The sequence below is a fragment of the Balaenoptera musculus genome, chromosome 13 (assembly GCF_009873245.2).
Source record: "Balaenoptera musculus isolate JJ_BM4_2016_0621 chromosome 13, mBalMus1.pri.v3, whole genome shotgun sequence".
Classification (NCBI taxonomy): Eukaryota; Metazoa; Chordata; class Mammalia; order Artiodactyla; family Balaenopteridae; genus Balaenoptera; species Balaenoptera musculus.
The window spans coordinates 43466514-43491705 of NC_045797.1; the positions used below are offsets into that span (position 1 = coordinate 43466514).

Here is a 25192-nt window from a genome sequence, read left to right on the forward strand (position 1 = left end):
TGTTTGTTGCTTTTGTTTGGTTTGTTGTAAATATAAGTAAACTCCATTTTGAGATGTGTCCATTTTACAATATCTTTTTAAAGCCAGTAAGTTATCCATAGATATTTATTATAGACCACTGTGTCATACACCAATCTGAATGAAAGAATTCTAAACAAACAAGGGTCAACTGCACATAGAAGGTGTGCCTTGGACACATAAAGTCCCAGCACCAAAGCATCACAGCATCGGGCTATTATCACCTCTTTGATTAAAGGTACATATATTGAAAAAGACCTTCCACCTCATAAAGGCAAGTGACTCAGGATTTAAACTAAGATCAGCAAAGTTACCATATGAATACATTTTCTTTCAAGCAAATTTTATCAAGCCCCTTCACTCTTCTTAGCTCTTATTAAATTTCCTCTTGGAATCTAAGAAGCCCAACCCTAAAGCGTTTCTCTATTTACTCTTGACTCTTCCTGATTAAGTAATTTTATTTTAAGTTCCAGTAGGAAGTATTATCTTTATATATCTTACGAAGTTTCTTTAATTTTCCTTTCTGAAGAACTGCCACAAGTCTTTTAAATCATTTAAATCATCATAGGAAACTTTTCTTACAGCAGAAATGTGAATGTTTTGTTGAATTACAGGAAAACACTTTTCGTGGTCCAGATGCTCACCCACAATGATGATATGAGAACAAGACTTAAAAATATCCCTTGAAAGAATAACTAACTTAAGATTACACGTTAGCTGCTGTCTTAAATGACTACCCTTACCCTCAGGCAGATCAACATTTTTATCTTTATCTTCACTCAGTGAAGCAAGCCAGAGCCCACATTTGTATGCCTGAGGTTCTCTTAAAATTATATCTGTAAACATGTATGCAATATAAAAACTATTTTTAATAAAAAGCTACATGAAACAAATTTCTGTGTTTTAACCACTAGTTTTTCAACTTGTCCATCTGTGATGAAAATGTGACAAATATAAAGTGATGCTGAGTTTTCTCTGCACGTTGAAAGTTGGAACTAACGCAATTTTGGTATCCCTTTTAAAAAGCTTATAACAATAGATTTAAGGAGATAAAATGGAATTGTAAGTTAGGAGTGGCCCGTAACTAGAAAAGAGGGTGCTTATGGGATGACACAACACAGGAAGCTTCTGAAAGGAAGGTTTCTCTCCTACTATTTCTGGTTATTTTTTAGCAAATGGACAACAGAACACTACCCGGGATCACTTCACACACAGAAGACCTACACCCATGGCAGAATTCCGCTCAACGGGCTCAGGCAGTTGTTCCTTTATCTGTTTTAATGGTAACTCTTCTAGAAAGAGTAATCGACAAGAGTATTTTTAACATCCCCACATCGATTTTCGAAGTCCTGTTTGCGCCTGCCTCGATGTGGGATGCTAAAATCTGTCCACCACCGCCCCAGAGAACCACTCTTCTCATTAGGTAGATTGATTACCCTATACCTGCTCACCCACAGCTACTCTAACTCACCCAGTAGTCTCCACACATCTTTTTTAAATGAACATTTTCGTCATGAAACTTCCCTGCTTTAAAGCTTTTCAGTGACTTCCAACTGCCACTATGAAATGTTTAAAACCCTCACATTCCCTACAAGCCTTGCAAATCAGCACCCCACCTATCTCCAATTCCATGTGCTAACTCTCTCCCCTCATTCTGTCTGTATGCTAGCCATACTGACAGCTGCAGGACCCTGTTTATGATAAAACACTGCCCTTTTCCCTTCGAACAAACACTTGGCTCTTCACTGGCCCCATGAAAGCAGGGACCCTGTTGATCTACTAGGCTACTGTATCCTTAGCATGCAACACAATGCTTAGCACAAACAATGAATGAATGAATGAATGCACTGTTAGCTTTCTATACCTTCTCTCCATGAGAGAACATTATTCAGAAATTTGTATTGAACTGGTCAGCATAAGTAACTGCCTTCCCCGCCACCCTTTACCTCAAATGTGTAATAAAATAGTAACAATAAGGTTATATTTGCATTTACAAACACAAGTATTTGAAACTAACAGGCTCTGTTTAAGGATTGAATAATTTATTTTTAAGAAATTTTGAACTACTGCTTTGCTAAATTGTTCTTAAAATTACTTATTAATAACTTCTTCTTTAAGTTTCTCTGCAAGCAATCTCCTCTTTAGTAATGTTTGCTTCTCCTCTGCTGTCATTTCTGGTTTCTCTGTCATTTCCTTAAAAAAAAATAAAAGAAAAAAAAATTGGCTACAGTAGTATAAGATGGGTTCATTTTCTAAAACTCCTAACATACTGCCTTGAACAAATATTAGAACATTCAGTAAATTTAAAAAAAAAGCCACACGTGGACTGAGTTCCCTAAATCTCTTCTTTGTAAAAATCTCTTGGGGAAGCCTTTTAAGAGGTGGTGGCTAGGGTACTGATGCTGCTCTATGATAAAATATTTCAAAAGGCTCAGGTAAAACAGACGGCTGACCCTTCAGTGCTCAGAGCAGGGCAAGTAAAGAATCATAAAACTGCTATCATTTGTACGTCACAAAATCCTCCTATCACAACCATCTCACTGCCTAGAAAAGACTTATTAGCAGGTGCTACACTAACAGGGAGGTTAATATGAATAGATCTACAAGAGCACATATGCTGACTTGGAGAATCCCACCCGTAGATTTGCAAATTTTCACATACTAGAGCTAGCCATACCTCTGCCTCCCCAGCAGGTTTTCCTTTCTGCTCCGAATTTTGTATGTGCTTAGTCCTCATATCCTTTCTCATGGACATCAACTTATCTCTCTTCTGCTTCAGATAGTGTTCTCGTTGCCGGAGCTCTTCTGTTCCAAGTGTTGATAAATTCTGGGTCAAATAAGAGAAGGAACTATTTAAAATAAAGTCTGCATAAGTGGCACAGATACCCACTGACTGATTAAATTAGAAGTTTGAGTTCAAGACCGCAACAAAAGCCAAGTGTGCATGGCAGTTTACATTGTTTGTTCCTAGTACTTTATCATTTTGCTCATAGTTCTTAAAAAGTAATATTTTTTACTTACTGCTATTGGTCCCTCAATGTTTGCATGTTCAAAGCCAGGAATCTTCAGGTCTTTTTGTGGGAGGGAGGAACTTTCAGGCAACATTTCCAGCTTTCTTGTCAAAGGTTGTGCTGACTGATCAGCAAAATGCACTTTAACTTCTGGCAGTAATCAGACACAGACCAATTAGAATATTATAAGAAATATTAAGTTATTACACTAGGTTCACCAAAATGAGCTAGTGGTAATAATACTTGGGTCTTTCTCATATTCATTCACTCAGCATGCATTGGTTCAGTGCCTACATTGTGCTAGGCACTGGGCGAGAACAATAAATGTGGTCTCTGTCCTCAAGGAGCTTGAACTACAGTTCTTGTGAATAATGACATTTCAACAAATACCAAGCTCCTGCTGTTTGGTACTATAGCTACAAAAAGATATAATTCTTGTCTAAAGATTAGAAGTACAGTAAAATGTAATACAAGGTTGCCATACAAGCCAAATAAACAGTGCACTAAAATCCCTTACTAACAATGTAATTGGCTTTCAAACTTTTGCTTGCAGGCAAAAACTGTTAAGTGACCTTATATTTTCAGAACAATTACTATAAAGCTATAATTTTTTGTATTGGAGGAATAACTGCCAGTAATATCAATAATTTGTAGTACATACTGAAGATAACTATAAACCTACTAACATATTTAAAGATTTTAAAGTAAGTAGAACAGGGAGATCAGCTTGATGCTTCGTGATGACCTAGAGGGGTGGGATAGGAAGGGTTGGGAGGGAGACTCAACAGGGAGGGGATATGGGGATATATGTATACATAGAGCTGATTCACTTTGTTGTACAGCAGAAACGAACACAACATTATAAAGCAATTATACTCCAATAAAGATGTAAAAAACTACATAAATAAATACAGTAAGTAGAACTTGGAAGCGGATATAACATGAGTACTCAATACTCAATACCTTCCAGTTATTTGGTAACTGTGCCAAGAGACAGGATTAACATGCTAATTGCTTTTCTGAGACATTTTTTATTATAAGATAAGGTGGGGGTTTTTTAAGATAAAACATTTTCACTGTAATACATGGACTATGAAAGACAGCTGGTGAGACAAGCAAAGACACATAAAAATGATGCCAAGAACTAAAAGCATCATGGGAGAACATGATATTCATGTCTCTAAATGATTAAAAATCCAGCACAGTAAAACCAGAAATAGAACTTTGCAGGAGCAAGAAACTTGCCCAAGGATCACTGCTTTAGCACAGGGTGAGTGGACTGACTGCAGTGCCAGGGAGGTTAGAAGAAGAAAAGCTCTTCAGGCTCTTGGACAGAAAGGGAAGTCTCCATGGAAGAGATGAGGCTGCTGCTAACAGTCCAACCAACCCAGACAGGGAGCTCAGAACTAACTTAAACAGAAATGAAGATGAGCTTCAACAAGTTGGTCAACATATGCAGACAAAGTTAAACATGCCGTTCACATGATGGTGACTTTAAGCAGTGGAGGGCTTAGCCCCCAAATATGGAACCACAGAGCTCGGGACGAGACAGTAAAATTCTGAGAAGGGGGGAATCCCAGGCACATAAACATTTATATTCAATTCATGTACTTGCTCTGGACAGTTCCTTGAGTTTGTTGGTTATGAACACCTTTTATATTCTAACTTGGACCTAGAGAGAAAAGTACCTGAAGCCAAAATACTTAACTTCTCTGATTTCTAAGAATGGAGAATCGGAAAGCCAGCTAGCTTAAAGAAAGATCATCTCATCACTGGCAACCCTGCATCAATCTGAGAACAGATGCTATCCATTTCCAGCAGGAACCAGGGAAAGACATGAGCAAAGGGATAAGCAGGAGGTCAGACACCTTTATGATTCCTCCCACATTAGGCCTTTCTCATGGGCACTTTGTATGCAGTGATTGCCCGTAATATTAGATATACTCACTTTTTTAAAAAAATAGAATAGTTTTTAAAAATTAAAATCATTACTTTTGAAATTATCTGCCAGTTTCTCTACCACTAATGTGCATAATTGAGTTACAAATGGCTTGAGATTAAGTTTTCTATAATACTTTCACTTAATAGTCAGATAAGCAACTGTATTCAAATTATGTCAGACACAAGATTAGAACAGTATATGTACTTAGGTCTATATAAAAAAAAAAAGCTAAATTTGGGCCAGCAAATTTTAAAAGCGCTCAAACAAATCTAAAGCAGGTGCTTTCACAGACATAATTCAAATGAGGTTATTCTACTCAGAACCTGCAGAATATGAAAAAAGAAAAGAAATTATTAGATTTGCTAGGAAGGAAAAAGCCAGATAACTTCATAAACCTGCTTCTGTTTCATATGCCCCATTGTTTTATCAACTAAGCATTTAGTTCCTTAAAACAGTGGATAAACATCAAACCTATCTATCTCAATTATAAAACTTCTACAAAGTGTAGAAAAACACAAGATTTGGAGTCAGAAGACCAAGGTAAGTCACAGTTTCACTATTTAAGAGCTCAGTGATTTTGGACCTCACTCAAGTTCCTTGAATTTCTTGTTTTAAAAAAATAAAAGAAAAATAAGGACCATAATATCTACCTCACAGAGTTACGGGTTTTTTTAATTGATAAAAGGACATGCACCTAAAAACCATAGAAATCCATAATAAAAATGAACTAAATTCATGATCATGATTCAAGTTCTGTTTCAGAATTACCTGTCTTCTTATACAGGAAATCACAATACATATATTGAAAATGATTTGCCACATAGTGAACAAGATCATCCACTAACATTTCCCACAAGGATTCTCATCAATTTTGGTTTCAACAATAGTTTCTGACTAAACTTCTGAATAAATTGGCTACCTGTTATTTTCTAATTGTGTTTTAATTCACTAGGAAAATAAGTTAATATTATCTTTCCCTGTTCAGCTTCTAACTCTCAAACACCATGGAATTATGGTCAAGGAAGAGAGTACCAAATGTTATGTGAACATACCTTGAATGCTGTAGTCATGGCATAAAGGCTGGGGGCTTCCCCAAGGAATTTTGATCACGGCTCTGGGTTCCAAGCTTCACTTAGAAATTTGGGGGCTACACCCTCTCTGTCAGCTATCTCCTACAAGCAACCTCTTCAGCTAAATTCACAAACAACATTAAATACCAATGGCCATTCAAGACTCCCTCACAGGATTTTTGAGGGTGAAGTATGAATGAGAAACTAACACTCTTTACAGTGTTTATGTATTCATATTATTCAGAAATTTCAGTACATTTCAACCTTACCTGAGGGTGGGTGTGCAAAATGTTCACCATCCCCTTGGGAATTATTCATTTTTGCAGTTTCATTGGCATGTATCGGAGGCTCTTCTGTTTTAGCCTCTGATAGCTTCAGGAATCAACAATACAATTTTAAAAATACTTTAGATTAATTCTGAATAATTCACTACTTAAGGGATTCATACACATTAGTTTAAAAAATTATTGTCTACTGAATGGATAATAAATCAGAGATTCTATTTTTCCAAAGTTTTTAAGATGTTTCCACCATTTTTTATCTTCTACTTTTTGAGGTAGGTAAACATTCTCATTTCCAATCATACAGCGCTAAGAATAACTAGTTTGGTTAAGACTTTGGATTCAGAAAGAAGCGAGTTCAAACCTAGGCTTCACTCTTACTAGTCATGTGACCTTGACCAAGACACCAAGAAATACTCTAACAGAAATAAAATCACTGATTTATAAGGTGCTTTTTCACTTAAAATAATCTAAAAAATATAATAATAATAATACCACTACTATGATATGCCTGAAGCAGCCACAAACTGGTTTACAGGTATACCTCATTTTATTGCACTTCAATTTATTCTGTTTCACAGACATCGCGTTTTTTTACAAATTGAAGGTTTGTGGCAACTCTGCATCAAGCAAGTCTATTGGCGCCATTTTTCCAACAGCATTGCTCACTTCATGTCTCTGTGTCACATTTTGGTAATTCTTGCAATATTTCAAACATTTTCATTATTATAATTGTTATGGTGATCCGGGATCAGTAATCTTTGATGTTATTATTGTAACTGTTTGGGGGCACCACAAACCACACCCATGTAAGACGGTGAAACTTGATAGATGAAAGTTGTGTGTGCTCTAACTGCACCACCGACCAGTTGTCCCCTCATTTCTCTCCCTCTCCTCAGACCTCCCTATTCCCTGAGACACAAGAATGTTAAAATTAGGCCAATTAATAACCCTACAGTGACCTCTAACTGTTCAAGTGAAAGGAAGAATCACGGGTCTCTCAATTTAAATCAAAAGCTAGAAATGATTAAGCTTAGTAAGGAAGGCATGACGAAAGCTGAGATAGGAGAGACCTTCAAGATGGCGGAAGAGTAAGACGTGGAGATCACCTTCCTCCCCACAAATACATCAGAAATACATCTACATGTGGAACAGCTCCTACAGAACACCTACTGAACGCTGGCAGAAGACCTCAGACCTCCCAAAAGGCAAGAACTCCCCACGTACTTGGGTAGGGCAAAAGAAAAAACAGAGACAAAAGAATAGGGACGGGACCTGCACCAGTGGGAGGGAGCTGTGAAGGAGGAAAGGTTTCCACACACTAGGAAGCCCCTTCGTGGGCGGAGACTGCGGGTGGCGGAGGGGGTAAGCTTCGGAGCCATGGAGGAGAGCGCAGCCACAGGGGTGCGGAGGGCAAAGCAGAGAGATTCCCACACAGAGGAGCGGTGCCGAGCAGCACTCACCAGCCGGAGAGGCCTGTCTGCTCCCCCATCGGGGCGGGCGGGGCTGGGAGCTGAGGCTCAGCTTCCGTCGGATCGCAGGGAGAGGACTGGGGTTGGCGGCGTGAACACAGCCTGAAGGGGTTAGCGCACCACAGCTAGCCGGGAGGGAGTCCGGGAAAAGGTCTGGAGCTGCCAAACAGGCAAGAGACTTTTTCTTGCCTCTTTGTTTCCTGGTGCGCGAGGAGAGGGAATTCAGAGCGCCGCCTAAACGAGCTCCAGAGACGGGCGCGAGCCGCGGCTATCAGCGCGGACCCCAGAGACGGGCCTGAGACGCTAAGGCTGCTGCTGCCGCCACCAAGAAGCCTGTGTGCGAGCACAGGTCACTATCCACACCGCCCCTCCTGGGAGCCGGTGCAGCCCGCCACGGCCAGGCTCCCGTGATCCAGGGACAACTTCCCCAGGAGAACGCACGGCGCGCCTCGGGCTGGTGCAACGTCATGCTGGCCTCCGCCGCCACAGGCTCGCCCCGCATCTGTACCCCTCCCTCCCCCAACCCGGCCTGAGCGAGCCAGAGCCCCCGACTCAGCTACTCCTTTAACCCCGACCTGCCTGACCTGGAACAGACGCCCTCAGGCAACCTACATGCAGAGGCGGGTCCAAATCCAAAGCTGAACCCCAGGAGCTGTGCGAACAAAGAAGAGAAAGGAAAATCACTCCCAGCAGCCTCAGGAGCAGTGGATTAAATCTCCACGATCAACTTGATGTACCCTGCATCTGTGGAATACTTGAATAGACAAAGAATCATCCCAAATTGAGGCAGTGGACTTTGGGAGCAACGATTTTTTTTTTTCCTTTTTTCTTTTTCTGAGTGTGTATGCAGATGCTTCTGTGTGTGATTTTGTCTGTATAGCTGTGATTTTACCATTTGTCCTACGGTTCTGTCTGTCCGGTTTTTGGGGGGTTTTTTTAGTATAGTTTTTAGCACTTGTTATCATTAGTAGATTTGTTTTTTGGTTTGGTTGTTCTCTTCTCTCTTTTTTTTTATTACTTTTTTTAAATTATTTTTTATTTTAGTAACTTTATTTTATATTTTTTTAAATTTTTTTCTTTCTTTCTTTCTTTCTTTCTTTCTTTCTTTCTTTCTTTCTTTCTTTCTTTCTTTCTCTCTTTCTACCTTTTATTCTGAGCCATGTGGATGACAGGGTCTTGGTGCTCCGGCCGGGTGTCAGGCCTGTGCCTCTGAGGTGGGAGAGCCGAGTTCAGGACACTGGCCCACCAGAGACCTCCCAGCTCCACGTAATATCAATCGGCGAGAGCTCTCCTAGAGATCTCCATCTCAACGCCAAGACCCAGCTCCACTCAACGACAAGCAAGCTACAGTGCTAGACACGCTATGCCAAATAACTAGCAAGACAGGAACACAATCCCACCCATTAGCAGAGAGGCTGCCTAAAATCATAATAGGGTCACAGACACCCCAAAACACACCAGCAGACTCGGACCTGACCACTAGAAAGACAAGATCCAGTCTCATCCACCAGAACACAGGTACCAGTCCACTCCACCAGGAAGCCTCCACAACCCACTGAACCAACCTTAGCCACTGGGGGCAGACACCAAAAACAATGGGAATGATGAACCTGCAGCCTGCGAAAAGGAGACCCCAAACACAGTAAGTTAAGCAAAATGAGAAGACAGAGAAACACACAGCAGATGAAGGAGTAAGGTAAAAACCCACCAGACCAAACAAATGAAGAGGAAATAGGCAGTCTACCTGAAAAAGAATTCAGAATAATGATAGTAAAGATGATCCATAATCTTGGAAACAGAATGGAAAAAATACAAGAAACGTTTAACAAGGAACTAGAAGAACTAAAGAGCAAACAAACAATGATGAACAACACAATAAATGAAATTAAAAATACTCTAGAAGGGATCAGTAGCAGAATAACTGAGGCAGAAGAACGGATAAGTGACCTGGAAGATAAAATAGTGGAAATAACTACTACAGAGCAGCATAAGGAAAAAAGAATGAAAAGAATTGAGGACAGCCTCAGAAACCTCTGGGACAACATTAAACACACCAACATTCGAAGTATAGGGGTCCCAGAAAAACAAGAGAAAAAGAAAGGGACTGAAAAAATATTTGAAGAGATTATAGTTGAAAACTTCCCTAATATGGGAAAGAAAATAGTTAATCAAGTCCAGAAAGCGCAGAGAGTCCCATACAGGATGAATCCAAGGAGAAACATGCCAAGACACATATTAATCAAACTATCAAAAATTAAATACGAAGAAAAAATATTAAAAGCAGCAAGGGAAAAACAACAAATAACATACAAGGGAATCCCCATAAGGTTAACAGCTGATCTTTCAGCAGAAACTCTGCAAGCCAGGAGGGAGTGGCAGGACATATTTAAAGTGATGAAAGGGAAAAACCTACAACCAAGATTACTCTACCCGGCACGGATCTCATTCAGATTTGATGGAGAAATTAAAACCTTTACAGACAAGCAAAAGCTGAGAGAATTCAGCACCACCAAACCAGCTTCACAACAAATGCAAAAGGAACTTCTCTGGGCAGGAAACAAAAGAGAAGGAAAAGACCTACAAAAACAAACCCAAAACAATTAAGAAAATGGTAACAGGAACATATATATCGATAATTACCTTAAATGTAAATAGATTAAATGCTCCAACCAAAAGACATAGACCGGCTGAATGGGTACAAAAACAAGACCCGTATATATGCTGCCTACAAGAGACCCACTTCAGACCTAGGGACACATACAGACTGAAAGTGAGGGGATGGAAAAAGATATTCCATGCAAATGGAAATCAAAAGAAAGCTGGAGTAGCAATTCTCACATCAGGCAAAATAGACTTTAAAACAAAGACTATTACAAGAGACAAAGAAGGACACTACATAATGATCAAGGGATCAATCCAAGAAGAAGATATAACAATTGTAAATATTTATGCACCCAACATAGGAGCACCTCAATACATAAGGCAAATACTAACAGCCATAAAAGGGGAAATCGACAGTAAAACAATCATAGTAGCGGACTTTAACACCCCACTTTCACCAATGGACAGATCATCCAAAATGAAAATAAATAAGGAAACACAAGCTTTAAATGACACATTAAACAAGATGGACTTAACTGATATTTATAGGATAGTCCATCCAAAAACAACAGAATACACTTTCTTCTCAAGTGCTCATGGAACATTCTCCAGGATAGATCATATCTTGGGTCACAAATCAAGCCTTCGTAAAATTAAGAAAACTGAAATCGTATCAAGTATCTTTTCCGACCACAACGCTTCGCGACTAGATATCAATTACAGGAAAAAATCTGTAAAAAATACAAACACATGGAGGCTAAACAATACACTACTTAATAACCAAGAGATCACTGAAGAAATCAAAAAATACCTAGAAACAAATGACAATGAAAACACGACGACGCAAAACCTATGGGATGCAGCAAAAGCAGTTCTAAGAGGGAAATTTACATCAATACACTCCTACCCTAAGCAACAAAAAACATCTCAAATAAACAACCTAACCTTACACCTAAAGCAATTAGAGAAAGAAGAACAAAAAAACCCCAAAGTTAGCAGAAGGAAAGAAATCATAAAGGTCAGATAAGAAAAAAATGAAAAAGAAATGAAGGAAACAATAGCAAAGATCAATAAAACTAAAAGCTGGTTCTTGGAGAAGATAAACAAAATTGATAAACCATTAGCCAGATTCATCAAGAAAAAGAGGAAGATGACTCAAACCAACAGAATTAGAAATGAAAAAGGAGACATAACAACTGACACTGCAGAAATACAAAGAATCATGAAAGATTACTACAAGCAACTCTATGCCAATAAAATGGACAACCTGGAAGAAATGCACAAATTCTTAGACAAGCACAACCTTCCGAGACTGAACCAAGAAGAAATAGAAAATATAAACAGACCAATCACAAGCATTGAAATTGAGACTGTGATTAAAAATCTTCCAACAAACAAAAGCCCAGGACCAGAGGGCTTCACAGGCAAATTCTATCAAACATGTAGAGAAGAGCTAACACCTATCCTTCTCAAACTCTTCCAAAATATAGCAGAGAGAGGAACACTCCTAAACTCATTCTACGAGGCCACCATCACCCTGACACCAAAACCAGACAAAGATGTCACAAAGAAAGAAAACTATAGGCCAATGTCACTGATGAACATAGATGCAAAAATCCCCAACAAAATAATAGCAAACAGAATCCAACAGCACATTAAAAGGATCATACACCATGATCAAGTGGGGTTTATCCCAGGAATGCAAGGATTCTTCAATATACACAAATCAATCAATGTGATACACCATATTAACAAACTGAAGAATAAACACCATACGATCATCCCAATAGATGCAGAAAAAGCTTTCAACAAAATTCAACACCCACTTATGATAACAACACTCCAGAAAGCAGGCATAGAGGGAACTTACCTCAACATAATAAAGGCCATATATGACAAACCCACAGCCAACATCGTCCTCAATGGTGAAAAACTGAAACCATTTCCTCTAAGATCAGGAACAAGACAAGGTTGCCCACTCTCACCACTATTTTTCAACATTGCTTTGGAAGTTTTAGCCACAGCAATCAGAGAAGATAAAGAAATAAAAGGAATCCAAATTGGAAAAGAAGAAGTAAAACTGTCACTGTTTGCAGATGACATGATACTATACACAGAGAATCCTAAAGATGCTACCAGAAAACTACTAGAGCTAATCAATGAATTCGGTAAAGTAGCAGGATACAAAATTAATGCACAGAAAGCTCTTGCATTCCTATACACTAACAATGAAAAATCTGAAAGAGAAATTAAGGAAACACTCCCATTTACCATTGCAACAAAAAGAATAAAATACCTAGGAATAAACCTACCTAAGGAGACAGAAGACCTGTATGCAGAAAACTATAAGACACTGATGAAAGAAATTAAAGATGATACAAACAGATGGAGAGATATACCATGTTCTTGCATTGGAAGAATCAACATTGTGAAAATGACTATACTACCCAGAGCAATCTACAGATTCAATGCAATCCCTATCAAACTACCAATGGCGTTTTTCACGGAACTAAAACAAAAAATTTCACAATTTGTATGGAAACACAAAAGACCCCGAATAGCCAAAGCAATCTTGAGAAAGAAAAACAGAGCTGGAGGAATCAGGCTCCCTGACTTCAGAGTATACTACAATGCTACAGTAATCAAGGCAGTATGGTACTGACACAAAAACAGAAATATAGATCAATGGAACAGGATAGAAAGCCCAGAGATAAGCCCACGCACATATGGTCACCTTATTTTTGATAAAGGAGGCAGGAACATACAATGGAGAAAAGACAGCCTCTTCAGTAAGTGGTGCTGGGAAAACGGGACAGCTACATGTAAAAGAATGAAATGAGAACACTCCCTAACACCATACACAAAAATAAACTCAAAATGGATTAAAGACCTAAATGTAAGGCCAGACACTATAAAACCCTTAGAGGAAAACATAGGCAGAACACTCTATGACATAAATCACAGCAAGATCCTTTTGGCCCACCTCCTAGAGAAATGGAAATAAAAACAAAAATAAACAAATGGGACCTAATGAAAGTTAAAAGCTTTTGCACAGCAAAGGAAACCATAAACAAGATGAAAAAACAACCCTCAGAATGAGAAAAAATATTTGCAAATGAAGAAACTGACAAAGGATTAATCTCCAAAATTTACAAGCAGCTCATGCAGCTCAATATCAAAAAAACAAACAACCCAATCCAAAAATGGGCAGAAGACCTAAATAGACATTCTCCAAAGAAGATATACAGATTGCCAGCAAACACATGAAAGAATGCTCAACATCATTAATCATTAGGGAAATGCAAATCAAAACTACAATGAGGTATCACCTCACACCAGTCAGAATGGCCATCATCAAAAAATCTACAAACAATAATGCTGGAGAGGGTGTGGAGGAAAGGGAACACTCTTGCACTGTTTGGTGGGAATGTAAATTGATACAGCCACTATGGAGAACAGTATGGAGGTTCCTTAAAAAACTAAAATAGAACTACCATATGACCAAGCAATCCCACTACTGGGCATATACCCTGAGAAACCATAATTCAAAAAGAGTCATGTACCATAATGTTCATTGCAGCTCTATTTACAATAGCCAGGACATGGAAGCAACCTAAGTGTCCATCAACAGATTTATGGATAAAGAAGATGTGGCACATATATACAATGGAATATTACTCAGCCATAAAAAGAAATGAAATTGAGTTATTTCTAGTGAGGTGGATGGACCTAGAGTCTGTCATACAGAGTGAAGTAAGTCAGAAAGAGAAAAACAAATACCATATGCTAACACATATATATGGAATCTAAAAAAAAAAAAGTGGTCATGAAGAACCTAGGGGCAGGATGGGAATAAAGACGCAGACCTACTAGAGAATGGACTTGAGGACACAGGGAGGGGGAAGGGTAAGCTGGGACAAAGTGGGAGAGTGTCATGGACATATATACACTACCAAATGTAAAATCGATAGCTAGTGGGAAGCAGCTGCATAGCACAGGGAGATCAGCTCGGTGCTTTGTGACCACCTACGGGGGTGGGATAGGGAAGGTGGGAGGGAGGGAGACGCAAGAGGGAAGAGATATGGGGATATATGTATATGTATAACTGATTCACTTTGTTATAAAGCAGAAACTAACACACCATTGTAAAGCAATTATACTCCAATAAAGATGTTAAGAAAAGAAAAAAGGAAGCTGAGATAGGCCAAAGATTAGGCCTCTTGTACCAAACAGTTAGCCAAGTTGTGAATGCAAAGGAAAAGCTCTTGAAGGAAATTAAAAGTGATAATCCAGTGAACACATGAATGATAAGAAAGCGAAACAGCCTTATTGCTGATATGGAGAAACTCTTAGTGGTGTGGATAAAAGATCAAACCAGCCACAATGCTCCCTTAAGCCAAAGCCTAATCCAGAGCAAGCCTTTAACTCTCTTCAGTTCTATGAAGGCTGAGAGAGGTGAGGAAGATGCAGAAGAAGAGGCTGAAGCTAGCAGAGGGTGGTTCATGAGGCTGAAGGAAAGAAGCTGTCTCTGTAACACAAAAGTACAGGATAAGGCAGCAAGTGCTTATGCAGAAGCTGCAGCAAGCTATCCAGAAGATCTCACTAACAAAATTAATGAAGGTGGCTACACTAAACAACAGATTTTCAATGCAAATGAAACAGCCTACTACTGGAAGAAGAGGCCATATAGGACTTTCCTAGCTGGAGAGGGTAAGTCAGTGCCTGGCTTTAAAGCTTCAAAGGACAGGTTCTCTTATTAGAGGCTAATGCAGCTGGTGACTTGAAGTTGAAGCCAATGCTCATTTACCATTCTGAACATCATAAGGCCCTTAAGAATTATGCTAAATCTACTCTCCTTGTGCTCTATCAATGGAACAACAAAGCCGGATGACAGCACATCTGTTTACAACATGGTTTACTGAATATTTGAAGCCCACTGTTATGATCTACTCCTCAGAAAAAAAAGATTCCTTTCAAAGTATTAACTACTCATTGACAATGCACCTGGATACCCAAGAGCTCTGATGGAGGTGTACAACAAGATTCATGTTTTCGTGCCTGCTACACAACATCCATTCTACAGCTCATGGATCAAGGAGTAATTTCAACTTTCAAGTCTCTTTCTTTAAGCAATACATTTCGTAAGGCTATAGCTGCCATAGATAATGATTTCTCCAATGGATCTGGGCAAAGTCAACTGAAAACCTTCTGGAAAGGATTCACAATTCTAGATGCCATTAAGAACATTCATGATTCATGGAAAGAGGTCAAAATATGAACATTAACAGGAATTTAGAAGAAATTGATTCCAACCCTCATGGATGACTTAGAGGGCTTCAAGACTTCAGTGGAGGAAGTTTTGCAGATGTGGAGGAAACAGCAAGAGAACCAGAATTAGAAGTGGAGCCTGAAGACGTGCCTGAATTGGTGCACTCTCATGATAAAACTTGAATGGATGAGGGGTTACTTCTTATGGATGAGCAAAGAGAGTGGTTTCTTGAGATGGAATCTGCTCCTGGGGAAGATGCTGTGAAGATTATTGAAATGACACCAAAGGATTTAGAATATTACACAAATTTAGTTGATAAAGTAGCAGCCAGGTTTGAGAAGACTGACTCCAATTTTGAAAGAAGTTCTACTGTGGGTAAAATGCCATCAAACAGCACTTCATGCTACCGTGAGATTGTTCATGAAAGGAAGAGTCAAATAATGCGACAAACTTCATTGTTGTCTTATCTTAAGAAACTGCCACATCCACCCCAACCTTCAGTAACCACCACCCTGGTCAGTCAGCAGCCATTGACATCGAGGCAAGGCCCTCCACCAGCAAAAAGATTACAGCTTGCTGAAGGTTCAGATGATGGTTAGCATTTTTTAGCACTAAAATAATTTTTTTTCTTTTTACTTTTTGGCCGCACCACACAGTATGTGGGATCTTAGTTCCCCGACCAGGGATCGAACCAGCGGCCCCTGCAGTGGAAGTGCAAAGTCTTAACCTCTGGACCACCAGGGAAGTCCCAGCAATAAATATAATTTTTAATGAAGGTATGTACATTGTTTTTTTAGACATAATGCTACTGCACAATTAATAGACTACAGTATAGTGTAAACATAACCTTTATATGCACTGGGAAACCAAAATACTTTTGTGACTTATTTCATTGCCATCTTCGCTTTATTGCAATAGTCTAGAACCGATCTCACACATCTCTGAGATATGCCTGTATTTCCATTTCTAAAATGGGATACTATATTTAAACCAAAGAGATCATTTAAATCTTGGAAAGAACTAAGTAAACTGAATACTTCATTTTTCCTTAAAACAGGAAAATCCAATCACATGTAACTTTTCAGGTAATTCATGAATACCTAGATCATAAGCCTCTATATGTTGAGTGATGGAAACATGAAGACTGAAATTATTATCAGCTCTACTTTTGTGTGTTTGAAAATTTCCATTAAAAGAAGTCTAAAAAAACCATACGCCCTGAAACATATTATTATTCAAGAAGCCTGATATAGTTTACATATAAATCAGAAAGTCAATACTACTGTCTTTTTGTGTGTGTGTCTGTGGCCGCATCGCCCGGCCTGTGGGATCTTAGTTCCCCAACCAGGGATCAAACCTGCACCCCCTGCAGTGGAAGTGCGAAGTCTTACCCTCTGGACCACCAGGAAATTCCCAGTATTACTGTCTTCTGAGAGCAGTTTTGAATGAGTTTCTGTTCTATACTCCTACATTAAAAAATATTATTATCTATGAATTTCACCTCCATTTACTAAAAGGAGATTTACTCAAAGATACACAAATCCCCTCTAAATCCTAAAACATCTCTCTTTTGCTCTTCATTGGTTACCTTGGAGTAAAATAGGTTTTTTCAAATATAGTAAATGATACAAGCATGTATCAGTCATTGAAGGAAAAAAAAGAAAATGACTTTCAAGCAATTGAGAATTAGTTTATATTAGGTTTTACTCTCCCTTCAGGGAGATTTGAGAAAATGTGGAAAGAGAAGCAGCTAGAAAGGGGGGAGGAAAAAATAGATATTATCTTCCCTCACCTCAGCCAGATACATGTTTAATTGATCCTTAGGAAAGATTAGGCCCTTTATGGAAACAGTTCTTAATAAAAGAGGAGTATGCCAGGAAATGTGAAACTGAATCATTCTGCTTCAAGCTGGCAATGTTAAAGTCTACAGGGGACCCCCAGTATTAACTGCAGATTCTGTTTCAAAACAGTAAAGGAATCAAGGCGAGTAGGGAAGTAAAATATTTTTCTTAATCTTCTTTTATTCATAAAATTAAGGGGAATTTCTATTAAAAATTCCCCAAAATATGAATGGTATTACATACAGTTTTTTTGGAGTGAACAATCTCATTCTTTATCGGGAATTTAAAAGGTAGGTCACTGGATGAATTATAAAGTGAATAAAGTTATAAAGTTAAGTATAAATGCTCAGAATTGCCAAGAAAATATGAATACTCTGAGGAACTGTGTCGTTCCATCTAAGCTTAAACTTTAATAGAAAACCCAGGTGTAAACCTAAGGGATAACAGCAATGAAATATTTCTATTATATTAATATGTTTTGTAGGCACCTGCTTTTTACTCTTTCTTTCTTCCTCCTGGTCATATTCTTCTTTCGATTTTCTGAAATATACAAAAATAAAGTAGAAAAGTAAACTTTCTCTTTTGGTCAAAGAACAAATATTCAACAAGCAACATGCTAACCTAAGCTTACAATATGTGCAAGAAATTTTGGAAACAAAGATGGAAATAATCAGGCTTAACTTAAAGCAGCTTACAATCAACTGAGAAAGACATACATAGGCATAAACAGCGTAATACAGTTAGCCACATAAAATACAGGTTTACCTATTTCCTCTGGAGATGTGAAGGACCCCTAGCTAAACAAAGATCAACAGGTTTGAAATCCTAAACCCAAATCTGAATGACAAATCTCATGAATATGGACTTCGATCTCTCTCTTTAGACAGATCAAGTTACATTCCTCCTAAGATCCATTTCTCCCCTCATTCTAGTTTTTCCATGGCATCTGAGCTACCACACAGCTCTCCTGATGCCATTATGCCAAAGCCCTATCAGCTTTTGTAAACTGCTCACCGAGGCAAGTCTGATTTAGGAAAATAGTCAATTCAACTCTCATACATGTTCATGATTAAGTTCCACTGCTTATACAGTAGTACACCGCCCGTAGAAAATACAGTAAAATCTAAAAGCACAATGCTGATCAGTTTTCAAACCACCAATCAACCAACAGAAGCAACCAGTACAAGTCAAAACTGCCAGTTCTCTAAACCTATTACCAAATATCCTTAACTCTTCAAATCTTTCAACTCAAGGTGTTGTGTGTTGTCTCAGGCTCCCATTTGCCCTCGCCGTGGAAAGGAGGACCTGGCAGGAAAGGCCGGGGTTCACCCGCAAACTTGCCTCCCTCCCCACAACCACTCAAATCCCCTGAACTGCAGCACAAAGTCCTACAGCTCCTTCCACAGTCCCCCACTAGGCCCATCCTCCTAACCACCATCCTGCCTAACCTCCCTCCTGCTTTGGAACTGGGGACAAGTTGGGTAGGTGGGAGGACTACAGGATGCTAGAAGATGGTCATGTATGTGGTTAGAGTGGAGAGCCAGGGCCACCAAATGCCAAGGCCCCATTCTGCAGGGGACACAAATAGCTGCAGGTATCCTTTTGCCTTAAACCTATACATTCCCATAGATTTAAATATTAAGTGTTTCAATTGCCCCTCCCTTCTAAAACTCCCATAGGGGTCAGGGGACAACAGGCCCAAGGGGGGAAATGCCCCTTTAGTGGGCTGCACATTCCATGCCAGGCATTTGGCTGAGAATCACGTAACTGAGGCAAGAAAGAGACCAGCAAAGAGTCAACTATTTCGTCTGTGGAGTCTGGATGTCCAACCTCCTACTGTGAGACACCTGGCATAAGCCTCCTCTAATACCCAGATCCAGAAGCCAAGGAGTTTCCTGCTTATCTCAGGCCACTACAGCCCTTCCAGGCATCAGGCTGGGTCTACTGCATCTTGTTCCCATTGGTGGCTAGTTTCCTATTCCCATGATGGGAGTGGAGGAAGACCCTCCCATCTGCGCTGATCTGGTATGAGTCATCTGAAATAATTTTTCTGTCCATTAAGAAATGTAATATATACATAATTATAAACAAATAAAATGATAAATCATTTTCATAGTCTTTAAGAGAGAATTTAGATATTTTACTAGTTCATGGTATTTTTTTGGGTAAAAAGCACATATGCAGATCATATTGTAACATTACTAATGATCCATTCAAAAAATAATTAAAGAAGCATACCTAAGAACTTCTCTCAGGATTTTCATCTCTTCCTGTTCAAGGTCACTGACCACATCAGAACCATCTGTTAAGCAGTCAGGTAATACACCTGTTCAAAACCAAAGACCATACAGAAGAATATCAACTCAACTGAAACACTTATTTTTCACTATTCTAGTTCATCAAGAAGTACAAATAAGTTTATTAAGATCTATCACTTTAAAAAAATGTTCTAAGCTATTATCTTTGTAACTATGGTCTTTTTAACTTTTTCTTCTTTTAGGGAATCAGCCCCACCAAAAAAACACAATTTTACCTAGAAATGACTCTTGGTAATTATTTGTATTTCTTATTTAAAATAACAATAATAATATATGACAATAGAAATTAATTGCTTATATTTAATATAAGCAATTTATAGAATTAATATAAGCTATTTATAGAATAAATAGCTTATATTTAAGCTATTATCTTCCATAATCATACTATACAGGACATACCATTGAAATCAATAAGCTCCTAATAATGAAACTATGCTCTCAAAAGTATTCCTTAAATGGGAAAAGAGTTTACAAAACAAAATATAAAATACGTCATTAATTGAAACAGCATGTTAATACTCTTCATTCATACTACAACAAATGCTACTGAAAAGGGCCCCGCTTACTACATGCAAAAAAGCACGGTGCTAAGCACTTAAGGGGAATATAAAGATGAATAAAACAACCTCTGCCCTCAGAGCTTCTATTCAAATATTGGGCTAATAACTATAAACCAGGGCAGTACCAACTTTGGCCCAAGGCAAATAGTAATTCATGGCAAGCAATTTTAAGCATTGGTTTCATTTACTTTATTACCTATATCTTCCTGATAAGCAGGTAGACTGGTAATAAGTGTTCTGTTTTTATCTATAATTATTATATTCCCAAAACATTAACAGCATGTCCCCTAATTTTTACTTTCCATTTCTTTATCCATATATGACTATGGGATTTTGGATCTGCTCTAAATTAAAGTAGCTTTATTATTCTAATCCCCTGATGTTTATATGCATTGTAAATTAAACTAGTCATTTTGAGAAAATTGCAGGTTCACATGCAGTTGTAAGAAACAATACAGAGAGATGCTATGCACTCTTTACCCAGTTTCCCCCGAGGGTTACATCTTACAAAACTATAGTATAGTATCACAACCAGAAAATTGGTCTTAAGTGCATTTTTGCTCAGTCAAAAGCTATACAATTAGTATTCTCCTATTCATCTTTTATGGAAAATTTTTAAAACTGAGGAAATAATAAAACAACAGTATGCAATACTTCAAAACTGTAATAAGGAAGACACTTTTATATTCTATTACAAGTTAATCACTAAAGGGATGTTGCCTATAAGCTTAAATTATACATAATGGCCCATCTCTGGGAACCCTGCTTCCCAGGTAATGAGCATTAAGCTAAAATAGCTTTGTTTAGCTCACAGGAAACATTCTGATCAGGCCCATCTGTGAATGACTGCAGGGAGGAAGAAATTAACACATCCCCTCCAGAGGCTGATGGGAACCAGAAAAGGTTTGACTTCACTCCCTCCCCTTTTAGTATAAAATGAGCCTGAATTCTAACTCAGGCAAGATGGTTCTTTGGGGGCACTAGCCCAACAACTTGTCTCTCGATTACTGGCCTGTCGTGCAGCAAGCAGTACGAGCTTAGACTCGGTAACAAAACCATCAAAATAATGCTCTGATTTGCATTTTCCCCAAATTATTTGATGAGATACAACCAGAATCCAGAGAGCCTTTGAATTTTTCTCACATAAGCAAACAGCCTGCAGTTTTGAGTACAATCAACATTGCTCTAAGGTACTTTCCTCTGGATTTATGTTAAGTGAAATTCTTAAATACAAGTATTAAAAATTCATGGCAGAACTAAGTATTAGTTTATGTTTAAATGTAAGCAAACTGTCACACCCTGTGGTTTGACGGCAGCATTATTCCACATCATTCCCTTCGTCCTTCCTTGCTAATATAAGCCATATGTGTGCAGTTACCAGGCAGCCAAGTACATAGAGGCAGGGCCCTACCCCACCCCACAAAAGTGACTCACGATTTAAGCCAATTGCAATGGTCTCATTCCCCCTGCCAGAGGGTTTAGAAAGGCATGTCACCCCAATCCTGACCAATAGGACCTAAGGGGAAAACTCCTAGGGGGCTTCCATGAAAGTGTTGTCTTGCTAGCAAAAAAAGATGTACAGGAAGAAACATTCCTTTTCTTCATGAGATATTAAGTCTGCATTCGATGCAGCCAGAGTGCAATCATGAGAGAAGATCCTGAGAATGGCAGAGTATAAAGAGGAAACGTGTCAGAGTCCTTAATAACATCACTGAGCCACCAAATTAACCAACCCTGGACCTGTCTTTCTTCCCTCCCTTCCTCTGGACTTCTTGTTTAATTGAGATGACAATTTCCTATTGCTTAGGCCATTCTCACTGAGGTATTCTACTAATGGCAGCCTGAGGCACCCAGCTGATACAAGCTATGTGTACCTGTTCTCTTTAAAATCTAAATGTTTCTGGTTAAATTGAAAACTATAGAGTACCAATATCAAGTTCACTATTTCTTTTATCAAAACTGATCCCCCCAAAATAATTTTAAATAACATGAAATAATTATTCAAATTATCCCATAGGTCAGAATAAAGCATAGCTGCAGGAAAACACAAGAGAAAAGGATTTTATGAAGCTAACCATGGTAGAGAAACAAACAAAAAGAGACTGTTTCCCAAACTTATTTACACCAAAGCAACAGCACAGTGTCATGCATCGTTCAGGGTTAGGGTGGTGCTATCTCCAAACCACAGACAACAGCTGTCTTACCTGCTGTGAAATGAATTTTAGGATTTTAGGGAATAGTTTTGATGGTGGTTGGCTCTAAAGGATATAGCCTTTATGCATATCAGACATATGAGAGTAGAACCCACAACAAAGGCCCTGCAACATTCTAATGTTTGCCCTGTAACAACAGAAGCCCTATTGTTGCATGCTCCAGACCCTTAAAAGCAAACAGTACAACTAAACTATAGCTCCCATATCTTCAAGAAACAAGCAAAGAAAAGGCCCTGATGCCAAACCATTAGAGTTTGGCATGGTAAGGAATATCAGTGGCAATCTATTAAGCAAAGGAATACACAGGTTAAGGTCATCAGAGTCAGAAATGGGAAACTGAGATAAGCACCTCGGGTGAAAAGCACATAGTACAAAAACACGAAGTATGGTTAGAAACTCTGATGTTCTGAGTCAAGATGTCAAATATAGTTCAAGTGCACAGGAAGGGAAGAAAAGCAGGAAGAGCTAGAAAGAACATGAGTTTAGGCAGAGAGTTAAGGAAAAGATAAAGCTAAAGGCAGTTACCAGGGCTTTGAGTTCTGCTTTTTCTTCCACCTGATGGTGGCGCAATCCTATCTGCCCATTGCCCTAGAACAGTAGCTCTCAGTGCGGGCCCAGGACCAGCAGCTTTAGCATCAGCTACGAACTTGTTAAAAATGCAAAGTATTAGGCCCTACCCCAGACCTACTGAATCAGAAACGGGGAGACAGCCACATGTGTTTCAACAAGCCCTCCAACTGCTTCTCATTGTTCCCTGAAGCTTGAGAACCACTGTCTCCTATAAAGCCAGAAGAAGAGGAGTCACCTTCTCTCGACAGTAGCTGTAACTGTGACCACTCAAAAATGCTGAATTTCACAAATGCAGTGGCTGGGCAGAAAAATCAAGCTCTCTGAAACCTAAAACATTAAATCAAATACTGGTCTGCTTTCTTTGAGATGTCAACCACTCAGTGATCAGGAAGTTTGCACTCCTGTATCTCTTAAGTCAGCCAGAGACTTTCAAACTTGAAATAAATTTATACAAGGCAGCTACATCAAGACCATATTAGTTAAAACTGCCACCAAAAACAATGCATTTGGCACTTAGATTTCTAAATTCAATCTTTTACCATTTCTCTCTTGAATTATTCGAATGGCTTGCAGCTGCATTTCAATGTTTTTCTGGACCATCATTGCTTTAAAGATAGTAAAATCTTCTGCTGCCAATACAGGTTGCAAAATGGCCTGTGGAAAAAAGTCAGGAAGTTAAACGAAGATTCAAGTTTTAAAACTATTTCCCAAACACTCAAATCATTTCCACTGCAAAAGGTGCATTAATTCAAGAATGCTGCATTGTTATTTATGACTAGATGACTCAAAAGGACAATTTTAAGATTTTATTCTAAAAGCCTTTAAAGTAGGTTCTCAAGAGGCTGACTCTCCCAACCCCTCCATCCCCACCCTCCAGGAAGCTAAGGCAGACAGTGATACATTTTCCAAATGAGCCAGTGCTGAGCAACTCGGAAAAACAACACCGGAATCGGGCTTACTTTTTTAAAGTTACCACTGCAGTATCCAGATCTGTTTTTCAGCCAAAATGATGATATCTATTTGGTTTAGGCTCTGTCAACCTGAAATTTACTCTTTGGTGATAAATCAGTAAATACAAAATAATCCTTGAATTAATAAAATTACCAAATTAAATAAGAGTAAATGCCAAAAAAGAAAAATGAAGTCTGGAAAATAAGCATAATGTGGTAGGAGTAATGTGAGAACACAACTGTAGTAGTCCTATAGGCAGAAAGTTTCATGGAAGAAATAGAGTTAGAAATTATGATAAGAAATCTTTTTCTGGATGAAACAGAAGTGTAATAAATTAAGAAAAAACAATAAAGGTATCTACCCTAGAGTACCCAAATTAACACTCTCTTAGCTACAGAGAACTATTGTTATATCGAAAAGCAAACAAATTCCCAAGCTAATCAGTAAGAAGTAGAATAAGATTTGAAATGCATGAAAACCCAAAAGAAAACACTCAGATATTATTCATCTTACTCAAATTTTATTTCAAGCTTTACATGACATTCATGGAAAAGCTGAGCACAGGAATCATGCAGAGGTAACCGAGGGTGTGCTACTGTTCACCAGGTAGGCAGCAGCAATAATGTCAAAGATACACGTCAACAAATGCTCCATCAAAGAGCTCTAAACAAAGAGGAAGGAGTCTTTCCTGCAGCAACCAGCTCACATCCTAGACAAAAGCAGTACAGCAAAACAAAATAATAAAGTGTGAAAGCAGCTCTCTGTGACATTTATAAGGAGTCAACTGCAGGAAAAAAAGACGGAAAGTTTCTTTTCCTTTAAATTCACATATACTGTTCAAAAGGCCCAGGGCAGGGGATGATAAATAGGTTTCATCTATGTTTAACTGAAAGTTGCAGCCCAGGGACTTCCCTGGCGGTCCACTGGTCAAGACCTCACCTTCCACTGCAGGGGTTGCGGGTTGGATCCCTGGTCGGGTAGCTAAGATCCCACATGCCTGGCGGCCAAAAAACCAAAACATAAAACAGAAGCAATATTGTAACGAATTCAATAAGACTTTAAAAGTGGTCCACAT

At 38.7% G+C, this 25192-nt stretch overlaps 1 protein-coding gene across 1 annotated transcript in view; it reads right to left on the reverse strand.

Annotated features, from left to right (window-relative positions):
• Nucleotides 1-2039: 2039 nt before the first annotated feature.
• CFAP36 (cilia and flagella associated protein 36) overlaps nt 2040-25192 on the reverse strand; it is a 32675-nt gene continuing 9522 nt past the window's right edge. Inside the window, exons 4-10 of the mRNA XM_036873970.1 lie at nt 23706-23820; nt 19744-19831; nt 17994-18045; nt 6311-6413; nt 3040-3179; nt 2696-2845; nt 2040-2211 (exon numbers count right to left, since the gene is read on the reverse strand). Of these exons, the coding sequence (XP_036729865.1) occupies nt 2110-2211; nt 2696-2845; nt 3040-3179; nt 6311-6413; nt 17994-18045; nt 19744-19831; nt 23706-23820 (750 nt within the window). The 3' untranslated portion in view covers nt 2040-2109. The remainder of the gene's footprint in view (nt 2212-2695; nt 2846-3039; nt 3180-6310; nt 6414-17993; nt 18046-19743; nt 19832-23705; nt 23821-25192) is intronic.